Source organism: Loxodonta africana, chromosome 3 (genome assembly GCF_030014295.1).
Source record: "Loxodonta africana isolate mLoxAfr1 chromosome 3, mLoxAfr1.hap2, whole genome shotgun sequence".
NCBI lineage: Eukaryota > Metazoa > Chordata > Mammalia > Proboscidea > Elephantidae > Loxodonta > Loxodonta africana.
In genome coordinates, this window is record NC_087344.1 from 53,508,081 (window position 1) to 53,531,966 (window position 23,886).

At 48.1% G+C, this 23,886-nt stretch overlaps 1 protein-coding gene across 1 annotated transcript; it reads right to left on the reverse strand.

The window, feature by feature from the left end:
• Positions 1-408: 408 nt before the first annotated feature.
• TAS1R2 (taste 1 receptor member 2) lies at positions 409-22,679 on the reverse strand. Its single transcript, XM_064281370.1, has 6 exons — positions 22,491-22,679; positions 19,680-19,980; positions 13,778-14,551; positions 10,303-10,512; positions 2,509-2,629; positions 409-1,337 (listed from the first exon to the last, which is right to left on the reverse strand). The coding sequence occupies exons 1-6, from the start codon at positions 22,670-22,672 to the stop codon at positions 409-411; spliced, it is 2,517 nt and encodes an 838-aa protein (XP_064137440.1). The 5' UTR covers positions 22,673-22,679.
• Positions 22,680-23,886: the final 1,207 nt, after the last annotated feature.

Genomic DNA, 23,886 nt, shown 5'->3' on the forward strand with positions numbered 1-23,886 from the left:
ACAGGCAGTATACAAACTCACCGGTCCAGCCCAGCCCCAGCCCACACAACCAGTACAAATTCTCTTAAATGAGCTGGAACTCGCAGATACCCACTGTGACCACCAGATGGCGGATGTAGGCTGCTAAATTGGACTTTGTCCTTGAAGACCAATAGGTCACCTTGGATATTTCATGAAATGGGGTGGCAGTGCCTGGCAAGCGAAACAGCTCAACAGAAGGAAAAAAAAGGGTGTGAGTGTTTTTAGATATTCATCACTAAGCAGAAGAAAGCAGGATGCAAAAAATCTCCCAATTAGAGACCAGGGTGAGGTGGTAATGGTCAGAGCTTCATTTGGGGTTGAACAAGCATGCCCCCGGCCTCCATCCCCCAAAACTGAGGCCCTTTGTCCCAGACGCAATGGGCACCACTAGTCCTTCCTCATGGTGTAGCCCTGAATCATGCTGTTGAAGTAGGCTGGCGTGTTGCGCTCCGGGTAGAAGAGAATCATGTAGCACTTGGGGCCAAAGTAGCCCAAGCTGATGCCCAGGAGGTTGAACACAGTGACCAAGAGGTCCAGGATGGTGACCAGCACTCCCTGGTAGACAGACATGAAGGTGCAGAGGGAGATGGAGGAGATGAAGTAGAAGGTCATGCTCAGGGTGATGAACTTGGCCTCGTTGTAGTTGGTAGGCAGCTCCTTGCCCATGTAGGCGAAGCTGAAGCCTACCACTGAGAGGACCACGTCCAGGCTGGTAGTGAGCAGCAGCCCCTGGCGGTAATTGGGGTTGCAGGACAGAATCATGATCTTGGGGTTACCGGGGTCACTGAGGATGGTGGGGATGGTGGTCGTGGTCAGCACATTGCCCACCACAATGACCACCTTCAGTGCAGTGAAGAATGCCACAAAGACATAGGGCCCATGGTAGCGGACCCAGTAGCTGTAGGCCTGTGGGAGGCGGAGGGCCATCTTGAAGACACAGACAATCTGGAAAGAGCGCACGGTGATGCAGGAGATGCAGACGGTGAAGCAGAGAGTGAAGAGGGACTGGCGGCAGAGGCAGGTGAGGACCGTGGGTCGCCCCACATACACGGGCACTGCCAGGTACGCCACCAGCAGCGGTGTCAGCATCAGGAAGCACATAGGGCCCCCAGCCGAGCGGACCATGGGAGTCTGAAAGTATCTCCAGAAGATAACCAGGATGGCCAGGGTGCTGAGAAAGCCCAGGGCGGCCAGCACAGCCACAACGATGGTGGGTGCCTCATCCCATTCAAGGAAGACCGTCCGTCTCTTGTAGCAGAAGGTGCTACTCTTATGGGACCACTCGAAATTTGGGCAGGGCTGGCAGTCAAATTCATCTGCAAAAGCCCACAGCAACTCCCATTAGCCAAAGTCAACTTCCAAGCACCTACATTCTTCTTGCCCTGTACTGGGCCAGGTCCCAGGGGTGGAGCCAGGCCTAAGGGTAACTCTGCAGTCATCACCAACACTCTCTGAGTCCCTTTCATGGAATGGAATGGCTTCTCAAATCCCTAGAGCAACCCCTTTCACAGATGAGGAAACTGAGGTTCTGCCAGGTTAGGTAATTTGCCCAAAGTCACAAAGCCAGTAACTGATGGGGCAGGATTTAAACTGAAGTCTCTTTGGCTTAGAGCCTAACAACTACAATCCCTCTCTTCCAAGACATTACGCTCTGGTGGGAGAGACATTCAGCCATTTATTCAAAGAATCCATTTAACAAACTTTTTGACACCATCCACTGTGGTTGGCACTGGGGTGGGAGGCGACAGAGAGACAGATAAAACCCAGCCCCTGGTTTCAAGCCATTGGGAGAGGAAGGCCAGTAAAATCATTCAACACCCTTTGGTTGAGTACCTACTCTGTTCCCTGTACTCTGCCAGTAAGTGCTTTTACTGGTAGAGATATTCATGTACTTCCTTTATGAATCAGTGAAGCCATGAAAAATAATAATAATAATTCTGGGCCGTGATTCAGAATTATGCTAAACACTAATGTGGACAGAGAGCTGACATTGCTCCCACTTTCCTGGAGTTAATATTCTAAAGGGAGGGATGTTCATTCTTCTAACCAAGGAAGTCATTCAACAAACCTTCACTATGCAACTATTACATGCTCTGAACTACACTAGGTACTTGGGAGGCCAGAGAGATACATAGGGTACTATCCCTGCTTGCCTGAAACATTCCTCCTGTTGAGACAGCCACCCATTCATTCATCATCCAGTGGCCGTTTCCTGACCTGACATCCCCGGGCTATGTGTGTGTGGAGTGGGGCTCAGTTATAGTCTCTGCCTTTGCAGAGTGTTGTCCTCTCTCCCTCCCTCCCTCCCTGTAGTGACGAGTTTCCTCTACACCAGGTGCTGGGGAGACATAAGAGGAAGCAGGCATGATCTCCAGCCCTTGGACACTTACATTCCCTGGGGGAGACACCAGAGACCCTGTCAAAGGAGAGGGGCCCTGGAGACACCAGGGGTAGGGCAAGCATGGGGGCAGGGTGCTGAAGTGGTACCTGATTGGTTGAGGAAGGTGCCAGGGGGGCAGTCGAGGCACTCGAAGCAGCAGGGATGGAGGCCTATGGGCTTCTTCCTCTGCCCAGCCTGGCAGCTCCTGGAGCACATAGACAAAGGGATCTGCGGGCAGTAGGGCAAGAATCCCTGAGCTCTCTTCTCCTACACTCAGGTGACCCCCATCCCCCAGTCTCCCCATTTAGCAGGATGCTCACTTGAAGGAGTCACCAATAAAAGAAGATTTCTGTAGGACCCTTGTGGTTTTGCCTGCCAAGACCTAACCCACCTTCCTCTGGTAACAGCACCCGACTGTTGAGAAGGAGACGTTCTGAGGTTACTGAGCTCATAGGGGGCAACCCTGAGGCTGCTGGCAGACTGCTTGTCTCTAGACAGGAGAACATGCCCAAGGAAGGAGCGGAGAGATGGAGAGAGTGAGACCCTGGATCCATCGTTGCCTGAAGCTTCCTGGCCTACCCCTAGAGGTTTCCATGACATGAGGAAATAAGCTAACTCTTGCTTATATCACTTTCCGTCACTTGTACCCAAGAGTCCTAATGAATACAGCATCTTGGCAGGGGGCAGGGTTTTCTGGGTGAACAAGAGTGGGTAGGCAGTGACCATATCTATCGTCTTTATGTTCTATTTCCAGAGCTTGGAAAGTACTCAGCACAGAGGAGGCATTGATATCTGTTTGCTCAATGAATGAATGAATGAATTACAGTAAAGGAAACAGTACAAACAATGGGGTAGAAGTGTGGGGAGTATCTGAGCCTGACTGGAGTCAGGATGCCCAGGAAACAGGAGGCAGAGGGAGGCAAAGGCCACATGCCAGAGGCCCGTCTAGGGCACCCTGAAAGCATGGGGGCAGTGGGAGGCAATCGTGGCTCTTCAGTGAGGGAGCAGCCTGATTAGATTTCGGTTGGAGAAAAATAATTCTGATGACCAATTAGGACAGTACTGCCAAGAAGCCCCCAGATACTCTACTAACTCAAAACTGAAACCACTCCCGAAGCCCATTTTTCAGCAAAGATTAGACAGGCCTATAAAAAAAAAAATAACACATGTGAGTAACGTGCTTCTTAGTTCAATCAAGTATACAAGACCAAATGAGCAGTTCCTGTCCAAAAGCAAAATGAGAAGGCAGAAAGGGACAGGAACTGGATGAATGGATGCAGACAACCTGGGGTGGAAGGGAGGAGCATGCTGTCACATTGTAGGGATTGCAACCTATGTCACAAAACAATGTGTGTATAAATTTTTGAATGAGAAATTAACTTGAGCTGTAAACTTTCACCTAAAGCACAATGAAATTAAAAAAAAAAAAGAAGAAGGGCCAAAGCCAGGACAAGGGTATCCACAGTAGGACCACTTGACCCCAGAACCCCACTCTTCTTATCTCTGGGAGGTCTGCCTTCATGTTCCACACCTCTAATCTCTCCTGTATAATAGGCCGTCAGATGGTGTTTCCAGAAGTCTTGCTCTCCTCCCTGAAACTTCTTCATGGAAGAAACTTAGTGACTCTCTGCCAGAAAAAAATAAAATTCTGATCCCCTGCCAGGCTTCCCAGACCCTCCGTGGTCTTCACCGCCTCCCATGTGCAGTGAATGTGCAGGCAATGTATACATGTGCAGGCAATGTATACACCACACACACGCACACACACACACACACCCCTTATCCAGACTTATATCCCACCCTCCCTTGCCATGTATTCTCCCCCCATCCAAATTCATCTCTTCACTGTCCCCTAAGTAACCAAGTTATGCCTACCTCTTACCCTTGGACTCTCATCCTGACATTCACTCATTCACTCAAAAAGTCATTGAGCACACTGATGTCAGGCCCAGGGACTATCACAGTGACCTAAATGAGGCAAAGTCCCTGCTCTCTCGGAATTAATATTTTCATGGAGAGAGACAAAAAGCATGTTAACATGTAATATGACAGATGGTAATAAATGCCATTGAAGAAAAATAGAGCAGTATAAGAGGCATGGAGAATAAAGGAGGAGTAGATTGCAATTCCAGATGGGGTGGGCTGGGAAGGCCGCACTGAGCAGGTAGCATTGGAGCAAAGACCTGAAGGATGTGAGGGAGCAAGCTGTGAAGCTATCTGTGCTAGGCAGAGGGAACAGCAAGTGCAAAGGCCTCAAGTGGGGGAGACTTGGTATAATTGAGCAAGAGCAAAGCGTCCATTGTGGCTCAACCAGAATGAGCAAGAGGAAGAGTGGGAGAGGAGTTCATAGAGGTGGAGTCAAAATACTTGAGCAAAATGAGAAGGTACTGGAGGGTTCTGAGCAGAGAACTGACACGATCTGACTTTGTTTTAATGCAAGAAAACTTGCCCTGTTTTCTGTGTTGAGTACAGACTGTGAGGGTCAAGGACAGAAGCAGGATACCAAATGTTACTGCAATAGTCCAGGTGAGAAAAGAGGTGGCAGTGGAGGAGGTGAGAAGTAGTCAGATTCTGGATGTATTTTGGAGGTAGAATGGACAGGGTTTGCTACTGGATTGGATGAGGGGTCTGAGAAAGAAAGGAGTCAAGGATAACACCAGTGTTTTTGGCTTGAGCAACTTGAAGGATGGCACTGCCTTTTACTGAGATGGGGGATACCTCCTCAGTGGAGCAGGTTTAAGTAGGCAGGTGGATATCTGAATTAAAGTTCAAAGGAGAAGTCCAGTCTGAAGAAACAAATGTGGAATTGTAAGCATACAGATGATATTTAAAGCCATACAGACAGAGGAGAGAAAGTTCAATGACTGAGCCTTAGCACCCTCCAGCGTTTAAAGGTCAGGGAGATGAGGAGGAACCAGGAAAGGAGACCCAGGAGTAGCCATGGTCCAAGAGAGGGAAGGGCCCAGAATCCAAGTAAAGATATTGTTTCTCAAAAGAGGAAGTGATCAGCTGTGTCAAATGCTGTTCGCAGGTTGACTATGATGAGGACCATTGGATTGGCAACACAGAGACCTTGGTGAACCTGACTAAATCAACTTCAGAAGAATGGTGTTGATGAAAACCAACATTGGAGTGGGTTCAAGAGAGATTGGGGACTTGCACCTTAAGGTGGCAGACTGAACGCTCATCTTCTTTGCTTCCTTCTGAAATCCCACTAAAATTATAACAGAAGGGGATATTTTTAAAGATTGAATCCACAGAAACAGAGGCAACAAAAGATAAGTCAACAGCAACAAAATTTTGGAATTTTTCACTTGGCGTACCTGAGAAAGCCAAACCCTAAGCATTCAGTTGGAAAAGTCAAGAATCAACTCGACTGTTCTAGATACTTCTTATGTTTCACTTTACATCTTCATGGCCCATATTTTGCTCCACCCATTGCTATAGAAACAAACTTTTTAGCCTAATTGGTGGATACGCAGGTATTTGTTTTGTCATTGTCACTGTACATAGATGTTGTATACATCTAATCACTATTCCCTCACGTCTATCAGTTTGTCATACTGTGGGGGCTTCTGTGTTGCTGTGATGCTAGAGGCCATGCCACCAGTATTCAGATACAAACAGGGTCATCCATGGTGGACAGGTTTCAGCTGAGCTTCCAGACTAAGTCAGACTAGGAAAAAGGACCCGGCAGTCTACTTCTGAAAAGAATTAGCCAGTGAAAGCCTTATGACAGCAGCAGAGCATTGTCTAATACAGTGCTGGAAAATGAGCCCCCCAGTTGGAAGGCACTCAAAAGACAACTGGGGAAGAGCTGCCTCCTCTAAGTGGAGTCCACCTTAAAGACGTGGGTAGAGTCAAGCTTTATGGAACTTCGTTTGCTGATGTGGCACAACTCAAAATGAGAAGAAACAGTTGCAAACTTCCATGAACAATCGGAACGTGGAACGTACGAAGTGTGAATCTAGGAAAATTAGAAATAAAAAATGAAATGGAACACATAAACATCGATATCCTAGGCATTAGTGAGCTGAAATGGACTGGTATTGGTCATTTTGAATCAGGCAATCATATGGTCTACTATTCTGGGAATGACAACCTGAAGAGGAATGGCATTGCTTTCATCGTCAAAAAGAACATTTCAAGATCTATCCTGAAGTACAACACTGTCAGTGATAGGTTAATATCCAGACACCTACAAGGAAGATCAGTTAATACGACTATTACTCAAATTTATGCACCAACCACTAAGGCCAAAGATGAAGAAACTGAAGATTTTTACCAGCTTCTGCAGTCTGAAATTAATCAAACATGCAATCAGGATGTGTTGATAATTACTGGTGATTGGAATGTGAAAGTTGGAAACAAAGAAGAAGGATTGGTAGTTGAAAAATATGGCCTTGTGTTAGAAATGATGCCAGAGATTGAATGATTGAATTTTGCAAGACCAACAACTTCATTGCAGAAACCTTTTTTCACCAACATAAACGGCGGCTATACACATGGACCTTGTCAGATGGAATACACAGGAATCATGTAGACTACATCTGTGGAAAGAGATGATAGAAATGCTCAAAATCATTAGTCAGAACAAGGCCAGGAGCCGACCACCAAATAGACCATTGATTGCTCACATGCAAATTCAAGTTGAAACTGAAGAAAATTAGGACAAGTCCATGAGAGTCAAAGTACGACCTTGACTATACCCCACCTGAATTTAGAGACCATCTCAAGAATAGAATTGAGGCAATGAACACTGATGACAGAAGACCAGATGAGTTGTGGAATGACATCAAGGACATTATCCATGAAGAAAGTAAAAGGTCATTAAAAAGACAAGAAAGAAAGAAAAGAACAAAATGGATGTCAGAAGAGACTGTGAAACTTGCCCTTGAACATCGAGCAGCTAAAGCAAAAGGAAGAAATGATGAAGTAAAAGAACTGAACAGAAGATTTCAAAGGGCAGCTTTAGCAAACAAAGTATTATAATGACATGTGCAAAGAGCTGGAAATAGAAAAGCAAAAGGGAAGAACACACTCAGCATTTCTCAAGCTGAAAGAACTGAAGAAAAAACTCAAGGCTCGAGTTGCAATACTGAAGGATTCCATGGGGAAAGCAGTAAATGACACAGGAAGCATCAAAAGAAGATGGAAGGAATACACAGAGTCATTATACCAAAAAGAATTGGTCAACATTCAGCCATTTCAAGAGGTAGCATATGGTCAGGAACCAATGGTACTGAAGGAGGAAGTCCAAGCTGCTCTGAAGGCATTGGCAAAAAACAAGCTCCAGGAATTGACGGAATACCAATTAAGACATTTCAACACACAGATGCACCTCTGGAAGCACTCATTTGTCTATGTCAGGAGATTTGGAAGACAGCTTCCCAGCCAACTGACTGGAAGAGATCCGTATTTATGCCTGTTCTGAAGAAAGATGATCCAAACAAATGCGGAAATTAATATCACACACAAGTAAAATTTTGCTGAAGATCATTCAAAAGTGACTATAGCAGTATATCAACAGGAACTGGCAGAAATTTAGGCCAGATTCAGAAGAGGACGTGAAACCAGGGATATCATTGCTGACATCAGATGGCTCCTGCCTGAAAGCAGAGAATACCAGAAAGATGTTTACCTGTGTTTTGTTGACGATCCAAAGGCATTCGACTGTGTGGTTCATAAAAAATTATGGATAACATTGTGAAGAATGGGAATTCCGGAATGCTTAATTGTGCTCATGAGGAACCTGTACATAGATCAAGAGACAGTTGTTCGAACAGAACAAGGAAATACTTCATGGTTTAAGTCAGGAAAGGTGTGCATCAGGGTTGTATCCTTTCGCCCTGCCTGTTCAATCCGTATGCCAAGCAGATAATCCGAGAGGCTGGACTGTATTAAGAAGAACAGGGCATCAGGATTGGAGGAAGATTTATTGACAACCTGCATTATGCAGATGACACAACAATTCTTGCTGAAAGTGAAGAGGACTTGAAGCGCTTACTGATGAAGACCACAGGCTTCAGTATGGATTGCTGCTCAACATAAAGAGAACAAAAATTCTCACAACTGGCCCAATAAGCAACATCATGATAAATGGGGAAAAGATTGAAGTTGTCAAGGATTTCATTTTACTTGGATCCACAATCAACGCCCATGGAAGCAGCAGTCAAGAAATCAAAAGGCAACTTGCACTGGGCAAATCTGCTGCAAAGAACCTCTTTCAAGTGTTGAAAAGCAAAGCTGTCACCTTGAAGACTAAGGTGCACCTGACCCAAGCCATGATATTTTCAATGGCATCTTACACATGCAAAAACTGGACAATGAATAAGGAAGACAGAAGGAGAATTGACACCTTTGAATTTGGTGTTGGTGAAGAATATACCATGGACTGCCAAAAGAACGAACAAACCTGTCTTGGAAGAAGTACAATCAGAATGCTCCTTAGAAGGAAGGATGGTGAGACTGTATCTTACAAACTTTGGACATGTTATCAGAAGGGATAAGTCCCTAGGGAAGGACACCATGCTTGGTAGAGTACAGGGCCAGTGAAAAAGAGGAGACCCTCAACGAGATAGATTGACACAGTGGCTGCAACAATGGGCTTAAGCATAACAATGATTGTTAGCATGGCGAAGGGCCAGGTAGTGTTCCGTTCTGTGGTACCTGGGGTTGCTATGAGTCAGAATTGACTCAATGGCACCTAACAACAACAATTAGCAACTTAAAATTTTTTTTCTTGAAAGAGAAATCCTGGAAGGAGAAGAGGAGAGGAAAGTGAATACGGTTTTTGTGAGGTTTTGCTGTAAGGGCGCATTCTGCATCCCACACACACTTATTAAGCACCTGCAGTGTGCCTGTGGGGTACCCTGGGTCATCGTTCCACAAGAGCACAATCTTTTTTACTTAATTCAAGACAGGAGCATGCCCTTCTCACCTCACGCCTCTTGGCCTGAAGCAGTGAAAAAAAAAAAAAGTGACGTGTGTCAGGGGGTGGGAAACCTGGTGGCATAGTGGTTAAGTACTACAGCTGCTAACCAAGAAGTTGGCAGTTAGAATCCGCCAGGCGCTCCGTGGAAACTCTATGGGGCAGTTCTACTCTGTCCTGTAGGGTTGCTATGAGTCGGAATCGACTCGACAGCAGTGGGTTTGGGTTTAGTCAGGGGGTGAGAAGCTAGGGGCTCACGCTCCTGCTCTGCCATGTCCTAGCTCCATGACCTTTGGGAGTAACGTCATCTCTGTGCCTTGGTGCCACTGTCTGCAAAATGAGTGTAATAATGGTCCCCAACTCACAGGGTTGCCATGAGGCTCAAATGAGAGAATATGCGTAAAGCACTGAGAACAGGACTTGGCACAGAGTAAGAGCACAGTACACATTAGCTCTTAGCTGTTCATTTTTCCCTGTAACCCCACAACAGACTCTCCATCCTGTGACAGTAGCTGAGACCCCAGGTGCTGGAGTCAGGCTGCCTGGGTTTGACTCCTAGATCCACCATGGTTAAGCTGTGTGACCTTAGGCAGGTTACACAACTTCTCTGTGCCATCGGTTTCCTAATCCATACAATGGGGAGAAAGGTTAAGCATCCATCCCAAAGGGTTGCTACGAGTATTGAGCTCCTAAGCAGGGAGCCGGACATGCATGTATTCAGTAAATTTACTTACCAGAGGCCCCCGAGCCTCTTTGTCCTGGGGGGCAAGAAAGTCTTGAGCTTCCACAGTCTTCAATCAATGGAGGTAGGGCAAAACTCCAGGCTATACACCCACACATAGAGACCCCACCAGCTATCAACAGTGAGCCTCGGGGTGCCCTTCTGGGTAAAAACTGTCCTTGCAACCTAGCATGGGCCCTGATGCCCAGCCCCAGCCCCACCCACCCACCAGTCCCTCTAAGGGCTGACCGTGTTGTTGGGGTTGTTCCAGGAGACGGGGGAGATGTTGGACAGTTGCCTCTGCGTGGGGTGGTAGAAGGCGATGCTCTGGAAAGGGCTCTGGCTCGTGTCCCATCGCCACTGGACGATCTCCAGGCCTATGGCCAGGTCTCCCTGCTTGTTGAAGAAGATTTGGCGGCCCAGGAGGGAAAAATTGACCTTCCACAACTCCTGAAGTAGCTGGAAGGGCCGAAGGGAAGGAAAATGGACTGGCATCACAGGCTGGTCAGACCTGAGAAAGATTCTACCATTCCATGAGCCTCAGTTTCCACATCTGTAAAATGGGGACAAGAAGTCTTAAAAAAAAAATGTTGCAGTTTGAGAGGCAGTGGCTGAGAGCTCTGGCTCTGGAATCAGACACATCTGGGTTTGGGCCCTGGTTTTGCCATTTCTTAGCTGTGAGGTCTTGGGCCTGTCACTTAACCTCTCTGAGCCCCAGTTTTCTCTCTGCAATGTGGGTGCAATAAAAATCTTCTGGGCTCTGGGAAATAAATGAGCTTATCTATGTCAGGGGCTTAGAACAGTAGCTGAAAATAGTAAGTACTCAATCAGTAGAAGGTGTTGCTATGATTTATTTTCCCTGGAAGTTTCCCCAGCCATTTCTTTGGGACCCATTGCTTATAGTCCAGAGTCCACTGTCTGTCTTATCTGTATCTTCTGGCCTGAATTCCAGCCCTAGTTCTGTCCTCAATTTGCTGTGTGACTTTGGACAAGCCACTGAACCTCCCTGGGCCAAGACTTCCCAGATGACCCCTACAGGGCTTCCAGCTCAGATATCCCATCAGGCTGCTCCAGATTTTTCCTCCATAAATGGGAGAATTTTTTTTTTATCTTAGGGGCACACCTTGGAGAATGACAGACAGCCAGACAGCCAAGGGAGCAGTGCAGGCTCTAGAAGTCTCTTTGGAATTTGCAGGTTGCTGGACCCCAGGGCAATGGTCCTAGGAGCTCAGCCTAAGGTGAGGGGGGCTCAACCAGGCAGTCGACCTGAGGGTGGGGTCAGGTTGGCAGAGAAGAGCTGGAAGCCCCTGGGGAGCCAGGTCCAGGTTTCCATGTCACAACCCTGTGGTGACCTCGCCAAACTGGGTTGAGCAACCTGAGATTCAAGGGTTCCAAGATATGGAGTCAGAGAGCATTGTTCCTGAAATTTCCCTAAGTAGGTGGGGACCTGGACTATTGGCAGCGGTTGGGCATCTTAGAGAGTCTCATCAGGTCTGAGCCCAACTTCCCCTTCCTCACCTAGCCCTACCTTTACCCCAGCAGAGGATCTGCCTCCAAAGCAGACCTGAATCCACCTCTCCAGCCCCACACTCTGCTGAGACCAGACACTGGTGTCAGAAATGAATGAGGAGGAAAAGGGGAAGGGCAGAAGAGGGAGGAGAAAGGGGGAGGGAAGAGGAGGAGGGGAGGGGAAGGAGGAGGGGGGAGCAGGAGAGCCAAGGGGGAGAGGGCGGGGGAGGGGGGAGAGGAAGCAGGAGAGGGGAGGGGGAAATGTAGGAAGAGGGGGAGGAGAAGGGGAGGAGGAGCCCACTGGGCCTCTCTTCTGCACCACGTAATCTGCATACACTGTTGTTAATCCTCTCAATGACTGCAGCATGGATATCATTTCTTCTGCTTAACAGATGAGAAAACAGGCTCAGAGATAGTAAATCACTTGCCCGAGGTCACACAGCTAGTGGTGGCGGAAACAGGATTTGGACCCAAGTCTGTCTCATTCCAAAGCTCCGCTCAGTTCGGTATCACCTGCCTCCCAACATATGGACCAATGGGTCGTGCCTGAGATGTCCAAGGAGTGGACAGAAGTGGAGAGAAAGGCGCGGTGAAAAGTACGTGAGAATGGGGAACCAAAAAACCTCGAGGTCCTCTCCGCCTCCCCCTCAGCGGTACCCTCCTCTCTGTCCCCACTGCCCCTGCCCTATTTCATCACTACCCCCTCCCCTACCCCAGGATCATTGTAACAGCTCCAGGGAGGACTCAGATGGTGCGGGGTTGAGTCTCAGCCTGGCTGCTCTATAGCTGGGTGACATCACCTCTTTGAACCACAGTTTCATCTGTGTGTGGAAAGCAACAGTGTCTACTCACAGGGTGTTTGGGGATGAATGATAATTCATGGAGAGGGTTTAGCAGCTGGCACCAGAATTCCCTTTAAAAAACAATTGCTTTTTTTTTTTTTAAAGATAAGTGCTTAAGGTTGCAAGGTTAGGCCCCAAGATTATGGGAACCAAACCAAAACCGCTGCCGTCGAGTCGATTCCAACTAATAGCAACCCTATAGGACAGAGTAGAACTGCCCCATAGGGTTTCCAAGGAGTGGCTGGTGGATTCAAACTGCTGACTTTTTAATTAGTAGCCAAGCTCTTAACCACTGTGCTACCAGGGTTACAAGATTTACGGGATGGTGAGGTATACAAAAATTGAATTTTTTAAAGAGCTAACGAAATTGCTCTATGAAAGAAGTGGCCCGGTATATGGGGATGGGGGATCTAGAAAAAGGGAGGAAGGGGAAACTAAAGAGCTGGCATGGGCAGGGGTTGGGGTATGGCTGAGGAATAGAATGGGAGGCTGGCCTCAAACTAAAAAAGGCAAGGAACTGTTTAAGAACAGACATGTCTAAATATCAAAGTGTAAACTGTATGTCTCTGACGTAAATCCCCTCCACTTCTACAGTGGGCTGTAAACTCTTCTACACCCCTGAAGTCTTCATGTGAGTAGGGTGTGGGTGTGTGTGTGTGTGTGTGAATCAGAAAAACACAGACTAAATTCCAACTCTGAATCAAAAGCAGCCAGTTGCCTTTGAGTCAAGTCTGACTCCTGGCGATCGCACGTGTGTCAGAGTAGAACTGTGCTCCATAGGGTTTTCAATGGCTGCTTTTTCAGAAGTAGATCAACAGGCCTTTTTGCAAGGTGCCTCTGAGTGGACTCAAACCTCCGACCTTTCAGTTAGCTGTAGAGCGCTAGCCATTTGCACCATCCAAGAACTTAGGTCTGAATCAAGGTGGTGTAGAGTCTCAGGTCTGAATCAAGGTGGTGTAGAATTAGGCCAGTGCGCATGGGGCAATGAGAAGACCCATAAAGCCTGAAGCAGGACCTCAAAGAGATGGGTGGGAAACCACGAGTCCATTCCTAGACCCTAAACCCTGGAGAGACTGGGGCTTCCAGTGCCTGCCTGGTATCCTTTAAGCCAATTTCACCTGAGTCTCTAAGGATAGACTATTTTGGACTGTGAGGATTAAGTTAATAAAAGTAATTTTGCTTTGACACCAAGAAGGGCTTCTGGTTCTAAAGGCAAGGAATAGAGGCAGGGGGATGGTCTCCTGGCTTCTCACATAATTTACCCAGAAACCACGGGGGGGGGGGTGGCAGGGGCTCTCTGCGGTCTCCATAGCAACACAGAGTTTGCACCTGAGCATGGGGCCTGGCTTACTGGAGGTCAGTCCGACTCTCACCTTCCAAGGGTACACGACCTCCTTGGAGCAGCTGGTCTCGTTGCATCCCAGGAGGCTGTGCAAGGCGTGCGCCACGGCGTAAACTGCGGAATACACGTTGTAGACCACGCGCTCGCCGGACAGCGTGAGGATGGTGCTGAAGGACTTGGTGGTGTCCAGGCAGGTGTCGCACTCCTGGTTGCAGGTGGCTGGTGGGCTGGTCTTGTTGGGTGTGGGCGGCCCGGCCTGGGCACGGCGCACGCGGAACTTGCTGAAGTGTGGGATGGGAACGTTCTCAGTGGTGATGCCCAGGAAGGTGCCCGTGTGGCGCAGCTCAGTGAGGTTGTGCAGGACTGGGTCGATGGACCAGGACTCAGAAGCGATCCACACGATGCCGGTGAGGTTCTGGCGCAGCACCTCGCGGAAGAAGTTGTGCAGGGCCAGGTCGGGCGACAACAGGACCACGATGCGAGCTGAGCTCTGCTGCAGTTTGTCCACAATGGCCACCAGGCGCTCACGCTCGAACTCCGTCAAGGCCAGGTTGGGCTGCGGCATGGGGAGAGTCTCCTGGAAGGCGATACAGATGCCTTCGCCTGCCAGCTGCTCGCTGAGCAGGTAGCCGTTCTCGCGGCCGTACTCGTCACTGCTCACCAGCACGATGACCCAGTTCCAGCCATACTGCAGCATCAGCAATACCATGGCCTTGATGTGGTGCTCGGCGCCTAGCACCGTGCGCAGCAACGAGGGGAACCGCTGCTTGTCGCGCAGCTCGTCGCTGATGGCACTGTAGGTGATCTGCCGGAGGAGAGGGGCCAGGTGCATTAGAGAGGGCCCCACCAAGTGCCCTGCCTGGGGGACCCCATCCACCCTTGCCATCCTGGTGATACTTAGGGAACACATACTGAGGGCCCCTAGAGCTAGGTGGTTTACTCCACTGTCATCATGGTCCTCCCTATAGCAACATTTAGTGAGAACCTACTATGTGCTGAACCCTGAGTTAGATGATTTACACCGTTATCATCCTGGTCATCACTGTAGTAACATTTAATAAGAAGCTACTGTGTGCCAGGCCCTAGGTTAGGTGCTTCACACAAGCATCAACATGATTACCTTTGTAATAACACTTAGCGAGCACCTACTGTGTGCCACACCCTGGGCTAGGTTATGTTCACCCTCATCGTCATGGTCACCATCATAACAGCATTTACTGAGAACCCACTGTGTCAGAGCCTGGGCTAGGGGATATTCACCCTCATCGTCATCGTCACCATCATAACAGGGTTTAGTGAGAACTCACTATGTGCCACACTTTGGGCTAGGTGATGTTCACCCTCATTGTCATGGTCACCATCATAACAGGGTTTAGTGAGAACCTACTGTGTGCTACACCCTGGGCTAAGTGCTTTGCATCTTCACAATCACCTAGAAGTATTTATCGAACAGCTGCTATGTGCCAGGCCGTGAACCAGGTGGTTTACACCACTATCATCATGGCCATCATTATAGTGACATTTAGTGAGAACCTACTGTGTGCTAGGCCATAGGCTAAGTGCTTTTGCATCAGCATCATCTTGATTATGGTTGTAATAACACAGCACACCTACTGCGTGCCATGCCCTGGGCTAGGTGTTTTATACCATTATCATTACCACCATCTAGTAACATTTGTTGGGCACCTACTTGTGTGCCAGGCCCTGAACTAAGTATTTACACCACTGTCATCACGGTTGTCCTTATAGTAACATTTAGTGGAAATCTAGTGTGTGCCAGGCCCTGAGCTAGGTGCTTTGCGTCAACATCAGTCTCATACTCATCACCCAGCAATACTTACTGAGCACCTATTGTGTGCCATGCCCTGGGCTGGTGATTTAAAGAATAACAACAACTGAACTGTACATTTGAAGACTGTAGAAATGGCAAATGTTTTGTTGTCTATATATTTACCACACACACAAAAAGAATAGCAATAAAATAGCAAGACTACTAACATGTGGTGAGTACCCCCTTTGTGCCAAGCCCTGGCTTAGCAGCTTTTACAACAAGAGCACCATCTAGCAACGCTTATTGAGCGCCTGTGTGGCAGACCCTTGGCTAGAGCTCTATAAATGATAACGATAATAATGATAACCACGATGATAATAATGATATTTATTGAGCACCATTATGTGCTAGGAAACCCTGGTGGCATAGTGGTTAAGTGCTACAGCTGCTAACCAAAGGGTCAGCAGTTTGAATCCATCAGCTGCTCCTTGGAAACTCTATGGGGCACTTCTACCTTGTCCTCTAGGGTCGCTATGAGTCGGAATCAACTTGATGGCAACGGGTTTGGTTTTTTCAAATTATGTGCTAGACCTAGGTGATTTACACCACCGTCATAAAGAAAAAAAAAATTTTTTTTTCATCAAGATCATCATTGCAGTAACATTTATTGAGCACCTACTGGGTGCAAGGCCCTGCGCTAGGTACTTCACATGATAATGTAGTGATGATAATGACCTACTGTGTGCCAGGCCTCAGACTAAGTGCTTTGCATCGTGATGGTGTTGCTATTTATTAAGCACCTACTGTGTGTCTCTGAGCATAGAACTTTCATCCTCACGATCCTCTTTATCAGGCTCATCATCTAGTCGTATTTCCTCCATGGGCGTCAGGATTCCATGCTCTTTTTGTTTTCTCCCAAACTCACTAGGTGCTCCACCTCCTTTGTTGGTTCCTTCTCTTCTCTGTGACCTGTTAAGCTTGGAGGATCCCAGGGCTCGGGCTTTGCTTTGGCCCTGTCTCTTCCCCATCTACCCTCCTTCCCTTGGTGGTCTCATCCAGTCTCCTGGCTTGAAATACCATTCCTGTGCTGACAACACCCAACGTATAGGTCTGACCTGAACCTTTCTCCTAAACTTCAGACTCGTATTTTCAGCTGCCTACCTGACATCTCAAATCTGACACATTCAAAACTGAACTCTTAGTCTCTGCTGAACCTGTTTCAGTACAACCTTCCCATCTCAGTTGATGGAAAATGCTGTTACTCAAGACAAAATTTTGGAGTCATTCTTGACTCGTCTCTCTCACACATGCCACATTCAATCCATCAGCAGGTCCCATTGGCTCTGCCTTTGAAATGTGTCCACCCAGTGCCCACCCTCCTTTCTCTATACTAGTCCAAGTCACCAGCATCCCTGGCCCAGGTTACGGCATCATCCTCCCTTCGCTTATGCTCTACAGACTACTCTTAACATGGCAGTCATGGTGACTCTGTTAACACACACATCAAGTCACGTTACTCCTCTTCTCAAAGCTCTCCAACAGCTCCTAATGTCACATAGGAGAAGCCAACGTCCTTTCAATGGTCCCTGAGGGGCTCCATATTTGCTCTAACCCTCACCTTTTTAACTTCATCTCTTCCTACTATCCCCCTGGTCCTAGTTCTGCTTACCTAGGTCTGTGAACACACCAGACACACTCCAATCTTTGCACTAGCTGACCTCTCCTCCTGGAGTGCTCTTCTAGATACCCACATAGCTCCCTCACTCCTCCACCTCCTCAAGTCTTTCCCCAATTCTCAATGATATCCACCTGAACCACCTGTTTAAAACTCCAAACTCCCTCTACCCACTCTGCCCCATCCACCAACACTCCCAGTCCATGTTACCTGCTCTAATTTTTCTTTTTTCCATTGCACGTCTCACCTTCTAACATCCTAGATCACTTCTTCAGCTATGTTTATTGTCTGGCTCCCCCCACCAGAAGATAAGTGATTTTCACTTGTTTTCTTCCCTGCTGTATCCCCAGTTTCTACAACAGTACCTGTTGCCCCAAAGCCAGTTGCCATCAAGTCAACCCTGACTCATAGTGACCCCATGTGTGTCAGAGTAGAACCATGCTCCATTGGGTTTTCAATGGCTGATTGTTTGGAAGCAGATTGCTAGGCCTTTCTTCAGAAGTGCCTCAGGGTGGACTTGAACCTTCAAACCTTTCAGTTAGTAGCCAAGTGTGCTAACCATCTGCACCACCCAGGGGCTCCAGTAGGAACTCCATAAATATTTGTTACATAAAGGAAGGCATGAATTCAGTCCTGGACTAGATCCCTCATTTGAAAACATTATCATTTATTGAACACCTACTATGTGTCAGGCCCTGTGCTACGCAATTAGCATAATAAAAACTATGCAACTACTGCAGTATTTGTAATTGCTTACTGTGTGCCAAAGGAGCCCTGGTGGGACAATGGCTAAGGACTCAGCTGCTAACCAATAGGTTGGTGGTTCAAACCCACCAGCAGGTCTGCTGGAGAAAAGACTTCGTGATCTGTTCCCATAAAGATTAGAGCCTAGACCAAGGCAAAGTCATAGAAGCTTCCTAGACACATCCAAACATCTTGAGGGACTGAGTTACTGGGGCTGAGGGCTGAGGACTATGGTCTCAGGAAACATCTAGGTCAATTGGTATAACATATTTCATAAAGAAAATGCTCTACATCCTACTTGGTGAGTAGCATCTGGGATCTTAAAAGCGTGCAAGTAGCCATCTAAGATACATCTATTGGTCCATCACATTTGGAGCAAAGGAGAATGAAGAAAACAAAAAAAAAAAAAAAAAAAGGAAAATATTAGTCCAAAGGACTAATGGAGCACATGAACCACAGCCTCCATCAGCCTGAGCCCAGAAGAACTAGATGGTGCCCAGTCACCACCACTGACCACTCTGAAAGGGATCACAGTAGAGGGTCCTGGACAGAGTGGGAGAAAAATGTAGAAAGAAATACAAATTCACACAAAAATAAAGACCAGACTTACTGGTCTGACAGAAACTAGATGAATCCCCCAAACTATGGCCCCTCGACATTCTGCTAATTCAGAACTAAAGCCACCCCGGAAGTCTACCTTCCAGCCAAAGACTAGACAGGACTATAAAACAAACAATAACACACATCAGGAACATGCTTCTTAGTTCAAACAAGTATATGAGACCAAATGGACAACACCTGCCCAAAAGCTAAGACTCGAGGGCAGGAAGGGACAGAAAAACTGGAATATGAACACTGGGAACCCAGCGTGGGAAGGGAAAGGGGAAGGTTCTGACATATTGTGGCGGTTACAAACAATATCACCAAACTATTTGCATATAAATTTTTGAATGAAAAACTAATTTGCATTGTAAACTTTCACCTGAAACACAATTAAAAAAAAAAAGATTACAGCCCAGGAAACCTTATGGGACAGTTCTACTCTGTTCTATAGGGTTGCTATGAGTCGGAATCGACTCGATGGCACACAGCAACAACAACTGTGTATCAAGCCTTGTGCTAACTGCTCTTTATTAAAAATATACTCTGCTAGTTCTGGCCTAGACACTTTTAATCATAATGATGATAATAGCTGTAATAATAACAGTAATACTAACAGAAATTTTGCGGACCTATTCTGCGGACCCCTGTGCTAGACAACTTCACATGGTAATACTGAGCACATGCTGAATTTTCAAACCTGTGCAAGATGCTTTACATAGTAACAACAATAGCATTGTTAATCACCTACTGTGTGCTAGGAACTCTTATGCAGTTGGAACACTTTCATCTTCAGACAGTCCTGGGGTGGCACTCTTATCTTACTCTACTGGGGGCAGTGTGGAGAGGGGGATGACTGAGGCTCAAAGGTGAGAGGCTTGGCCAAGGCCTCTCGGTGGCCAAGACTCAGAGCCAAGATACACACCCAGGTCTGCCTGCCTCCAAAGCCTTAGCTCTTAACCAGTAGGCCCAGCTGCCTTCCCAGGGTAGGGGAAGGAGACCAGGGGTTGGGGTTGATGTCCTGACCTTGTCTCTGTTTCTACTATCACCACCTCTCACGATTGGTGGAAGGAAATGAGCCCTCCAGACAACTACCCCTCTTCCCTCTCCCCCCGGCCCCTTTCCCAGGGCTCAGGACCTCACCTGTGGAAGGAGAAGAAGGGAGAGGAGGTGGGCTGCCATGCCAGTGGACTCGGTGTTGTCAGGGCCAATGACAGCCACCACACGGGGCACATAGTTGCTGTAGTCATCCTGTATAGGAAGGAAGGAGTCCTCTCTAGCCAGGAAGTATAGCACAGGCTGGATGCTGTTGGAGATGTAGCAGATGTCCACCATCTCATAGCCCAGCAGCACACCTGGCAGCAGGCTGCTGTGGTTGTTGATCTCCTCCACCGCAAAGCGCATGGCCTGCATGAGGTTGTAGCCCAGCACCTTCATCTCATACCTGGAGGGGCCACAACAGGGTCGGGTAGGAAGCAGATGCAGAATGAGGAGGGGAAGAGGTGGGGTAGACAACTTATTCCTCCTGCCTGCCATGGAAAAACCAAGGCATTGCTGAAGAAGAAGCTGCTCCAGAACGTATGGCATTTTTACCAGATCATTGGTACAGCATCCCATCCCTAGGATCACCATCGTCACTACGGCCACCATTGACACCTATGGCCACCATCACTACTATGACTGTTACCATCACCACCACCCCTGTGACCTCCATCACCACTCTACCAATGTCACCATATCTCTGTGACCACCATTGCCCACTATAACCATTACCATTACCTCCATCATCACCATCTCCACCATCATCCACTATTCCTATTACCAATAATACTACCACTGTCATCACTGACACCATATCCCTGTGACTACCTGTTAAATCCATTCCGATCGAGTTGATTCCAACTCACAGCGACCCTATAGGACAGAGTAGAACTGCCTCATAGGGTTTCCAAGGAACACCTGGTGAATTTGAATTGCTGACCTTTTGGTTAGCAGCTGAACTCTTAACCACTGTGCCACCAGGTTTTTCTGTGACTACAAGTACACACAATTACCACTAACACTATCACCACCTTTACCACCATCACCAACACCACCACCATCACCACCACCACCACCACCACCATCATCACCACCACCATCACCACCATCACCATCACCATCACCACCACCATTACCACCATCATCACCACCACCATCATCACCACCACCATCACCATCATTATCACCACCACTACCACCATCATCACCACCACCATCATTACAATCACCACCACCACCACCATCATCACCACCACCATCACCACCACCACCACCATCACCATCACCACCACCACTACCACCATCATCACCACCACCATCATCACCACCACCATCACCATCATTATCACCACCACCACCACCATCATCACCACCACCATCATTACAATCACCACCACCACCATCACCATCACCACCATCACTACCACCATCATCACCACCATCACCATCACCACCACCATCACCATCATTATCACCACCACTACCACCATCATCACCACCACCATCATTACAATCACCACCACCACCACCATCAAACCACCATTAGTACTACTACTATTAATACCTCACCATCACCACCACCACCACGACCACCATCACCTCCACCACTATCTTCACCACTACCATCAGCATCCCCATCACACTCTTCACCCTTTACATTATCACCAGTACTACTGTTATCAACAGTACCAACATCACCATCATCCCTTTCATCACCACTATCACCTTCATTAGACTCCTCACTCCAACATCATGTTTCATGCCATCACCAGCGCCACCACCATCCTCACCATTCTCAGGCAGCAGCAGTCTTCCACCAACATCATGTAAATGATGCACTCCTCTAGTCAACCCTTAATCACCTCTTGTGCCCCCTTCTTTTCTTCCAGGAGCTTTGGTGGTACAAAGGTTAAGCACTTGGCCGCTAGCCAAAAGGTCGGCAGTTTGAACCCACCAGCCACTCCACAGGAGAAAGATATGCCAATCTGCTTCTGTAAAGATTTGCAGCCTTGGAAACCCTATGGGACAGTTCTATTCTGCCCTATAGGGTCACTGTGAGTCAGAATCAACTCAACAGCAGTGGGTAATAAGTTCTTTTCTCCCTGTCCCCCAGAATGCCTTTATCCCTTCTATAGAAGGTCACTATTTTATAATCCCAGGCCTGATCTTCATGCTTGCATGAAGATGGCCCCACCTAGCCTTCAGATGTCTGCCGTCCTAAAAATCTCACGGGGTGTGGGAGGGGAGCGGAGAAGATCCTCTCTGATCCTGGAAGCACCCCTACCCACCTACCACAGTCCTCAAAAAATGAAAACCTTCCTCTTCAGTCTGAAACCAAGCAGAATGGAGGAAGGAAATCTGTGACAAAAAAAAAAAAACTACATTCTGCCTCCTCGTGGCGCAGTAGTTAAGAGTTCAGCGGCTAACCAAAAGGTCAGCAGTTTGCATCCACCAGCCGCTCCTTGGAAATCCTATGGGGCAGTTCTACTCTGCCCTATAGGGTCACTGTGAGTTGGAATCAACTTGATGGCAACGAGTTTTAAAGGTCTAAGACCTGATTTCTCTACTGGATCTTGACAAGGACTCACTGGGGTACCTAGTTGCCAAAGGAGGTGAGAGTAGTTTTGATGGTCTCTAAGACCCTCTAGACTCTAGACTCAAACATTCGGTGACTCTTTAAAAAGAAGCATGACATCAGGATGACCCAGGTCTCACTGTTTTAGAACATGATCACCAAAGATTTCGGTAACTCTGTCAAGCCTCCCTGGGGACCATTGGGCTAGATCCCAGGATGGGGGGTTTGGTAATGAGTAGGAGGAGTGTTCTAAGCCCTTGGCCCTGGCCTGGGCTTCTGACGACCACTGGGCCAGCCCCCACCCAGCCACCCTGTCCAGCATCACACTAGAGACTCACTCCTTGCACTTGGGCACCTGCAGGTAGTTGAGGTGGACGATGCCCTTCACGTTGGCATGGAGGGTGAAGAGGCCACCCAGGAGGTAGTCCCCAGCCAGGTGGAAGTCAGAGTTCTTAGTGGGCTTAGTCAGGGCCAGCAGCAGGAGAAACAGGGAACAGACTGCTCTGTCCTGGGGCCTCATGGCTGCAAAGTGGGGGTCTGAGGAGGTGGCCCTGCCTCACTGGAGAGCTGGTGGCTCCGACACCAGGAATTTGCACAGACATTTACATAGAGATGGCCCTGTCACTGACTGAGGGGCGGGGGAAGCACCTGGGGCAGGTGGGAGAGTTTGAGGGCTCTTGTAGTGAGGGCGGCTGGGATGAGACTGATCCTTTCTCAGGGCACGGTGGAGCTCGGGTGGTCCAGGAGAACCTCATTGAAAGGGAAAGAGTGTGTCTAGCTAACTGAGCCAGGCTCTAGCTTTCTGCCCTTGGTTGAGGGCAGGTCTTAGCTCCCTGATGTTTTGAACATTTGGGAGGAGAGACATCAGAAAGTGTCACATCAGGAGACAGCACAGTGTAGCAAATAGAACCCACGCTTTAGAGCTTGACCAAGCTGGACTTGGTATGTGGTAGCGTACTTATGGGACCTAACCCATAGCTGTTGGTGTTGGCTGCCTTTGAGTTGGTCTACAACCCATGGAGTCCCAGTGCACAACAGAACAAAATGCTGCCTGGTCCGGCGCCATCCACATGCTCAGCTGAGGATCAGGCTGTGTGATCCACAGGGTTTTCATCATCTGATTTCCAGACTAGATCACCAGGCCTTTCTTCCTACTCTTTCTTTGTCTGGAAGCTCCACTGAAACCAGTTTGGCGTCAACCCTCCACTGGCAGATGGTCAGGTCAGGGACTGTGTATGAAGTGCATCGGCTGGGCATCAAACCTAAGTCTCCTGCATGGAAGACAAGACTTCTACCACTGAACCGCCACTGCCATATATATATAGTAGGAGCTCAAAAAGGTAGTGGCCACTGCCACTAAGAACCTCTGGTGAGTGCTTGCAATGAACTTGGCACCATGCCGACGGAGTGCTTGTCACCTATCATCTCGTTTAAAGCTCACCATAGCTGGGACAACTATTCATTCCATTTCACAGATGAGGAAATTGAGGCAGAGAAGGGGCAGAGTTGGGACTTGAAGCACACTGACTCCAGAGCTTGGCTTTTAATCCCCAGGCCACATTACACCGTGAGGTTACTGCTTTAGATAAGAAGGGGCAGCAGCAAAGAGAATGGGGGGCAAGAGTGGAGGAGGGGTGGTCTTGCTCCCTCTGAAGCCTACCCTCTGTCAGTCCCACAAAGCACAGCCAGGTCTGCAGAATGAGCTTCCTCTGGGTGCCCTGCTGAGAGGCAGGG

What these genes read in the sequence shown, in the direction of transcription:
- TAS1R2 (XM_064281370.1), bottom strand. Translation starts at nt 22,672, where the DNA reads ATGAGGCCCCAGGACAGAGCAGTCTGTTCCCTGTTTCTCCTGCTGCTG. An exon ending in CAGGTGCCCAAGTGCAAGGA is followed by an intron (nt 19,981 to 22,490) that starts GTGAGTCTCTAG and finishes TGGCCCCTCCAG; the next exon opens with GTATGAGATGAAGGTGCTGG. An exon ending in CACCTTCCTCAACCAATCAG is followed by an intron (nt 1,338 to 2,508) that starts GTACCACTTCAG and finishes GGGCTTTTGCAG; the next exon opens with ATGAATTTGACTGCCAGCCC.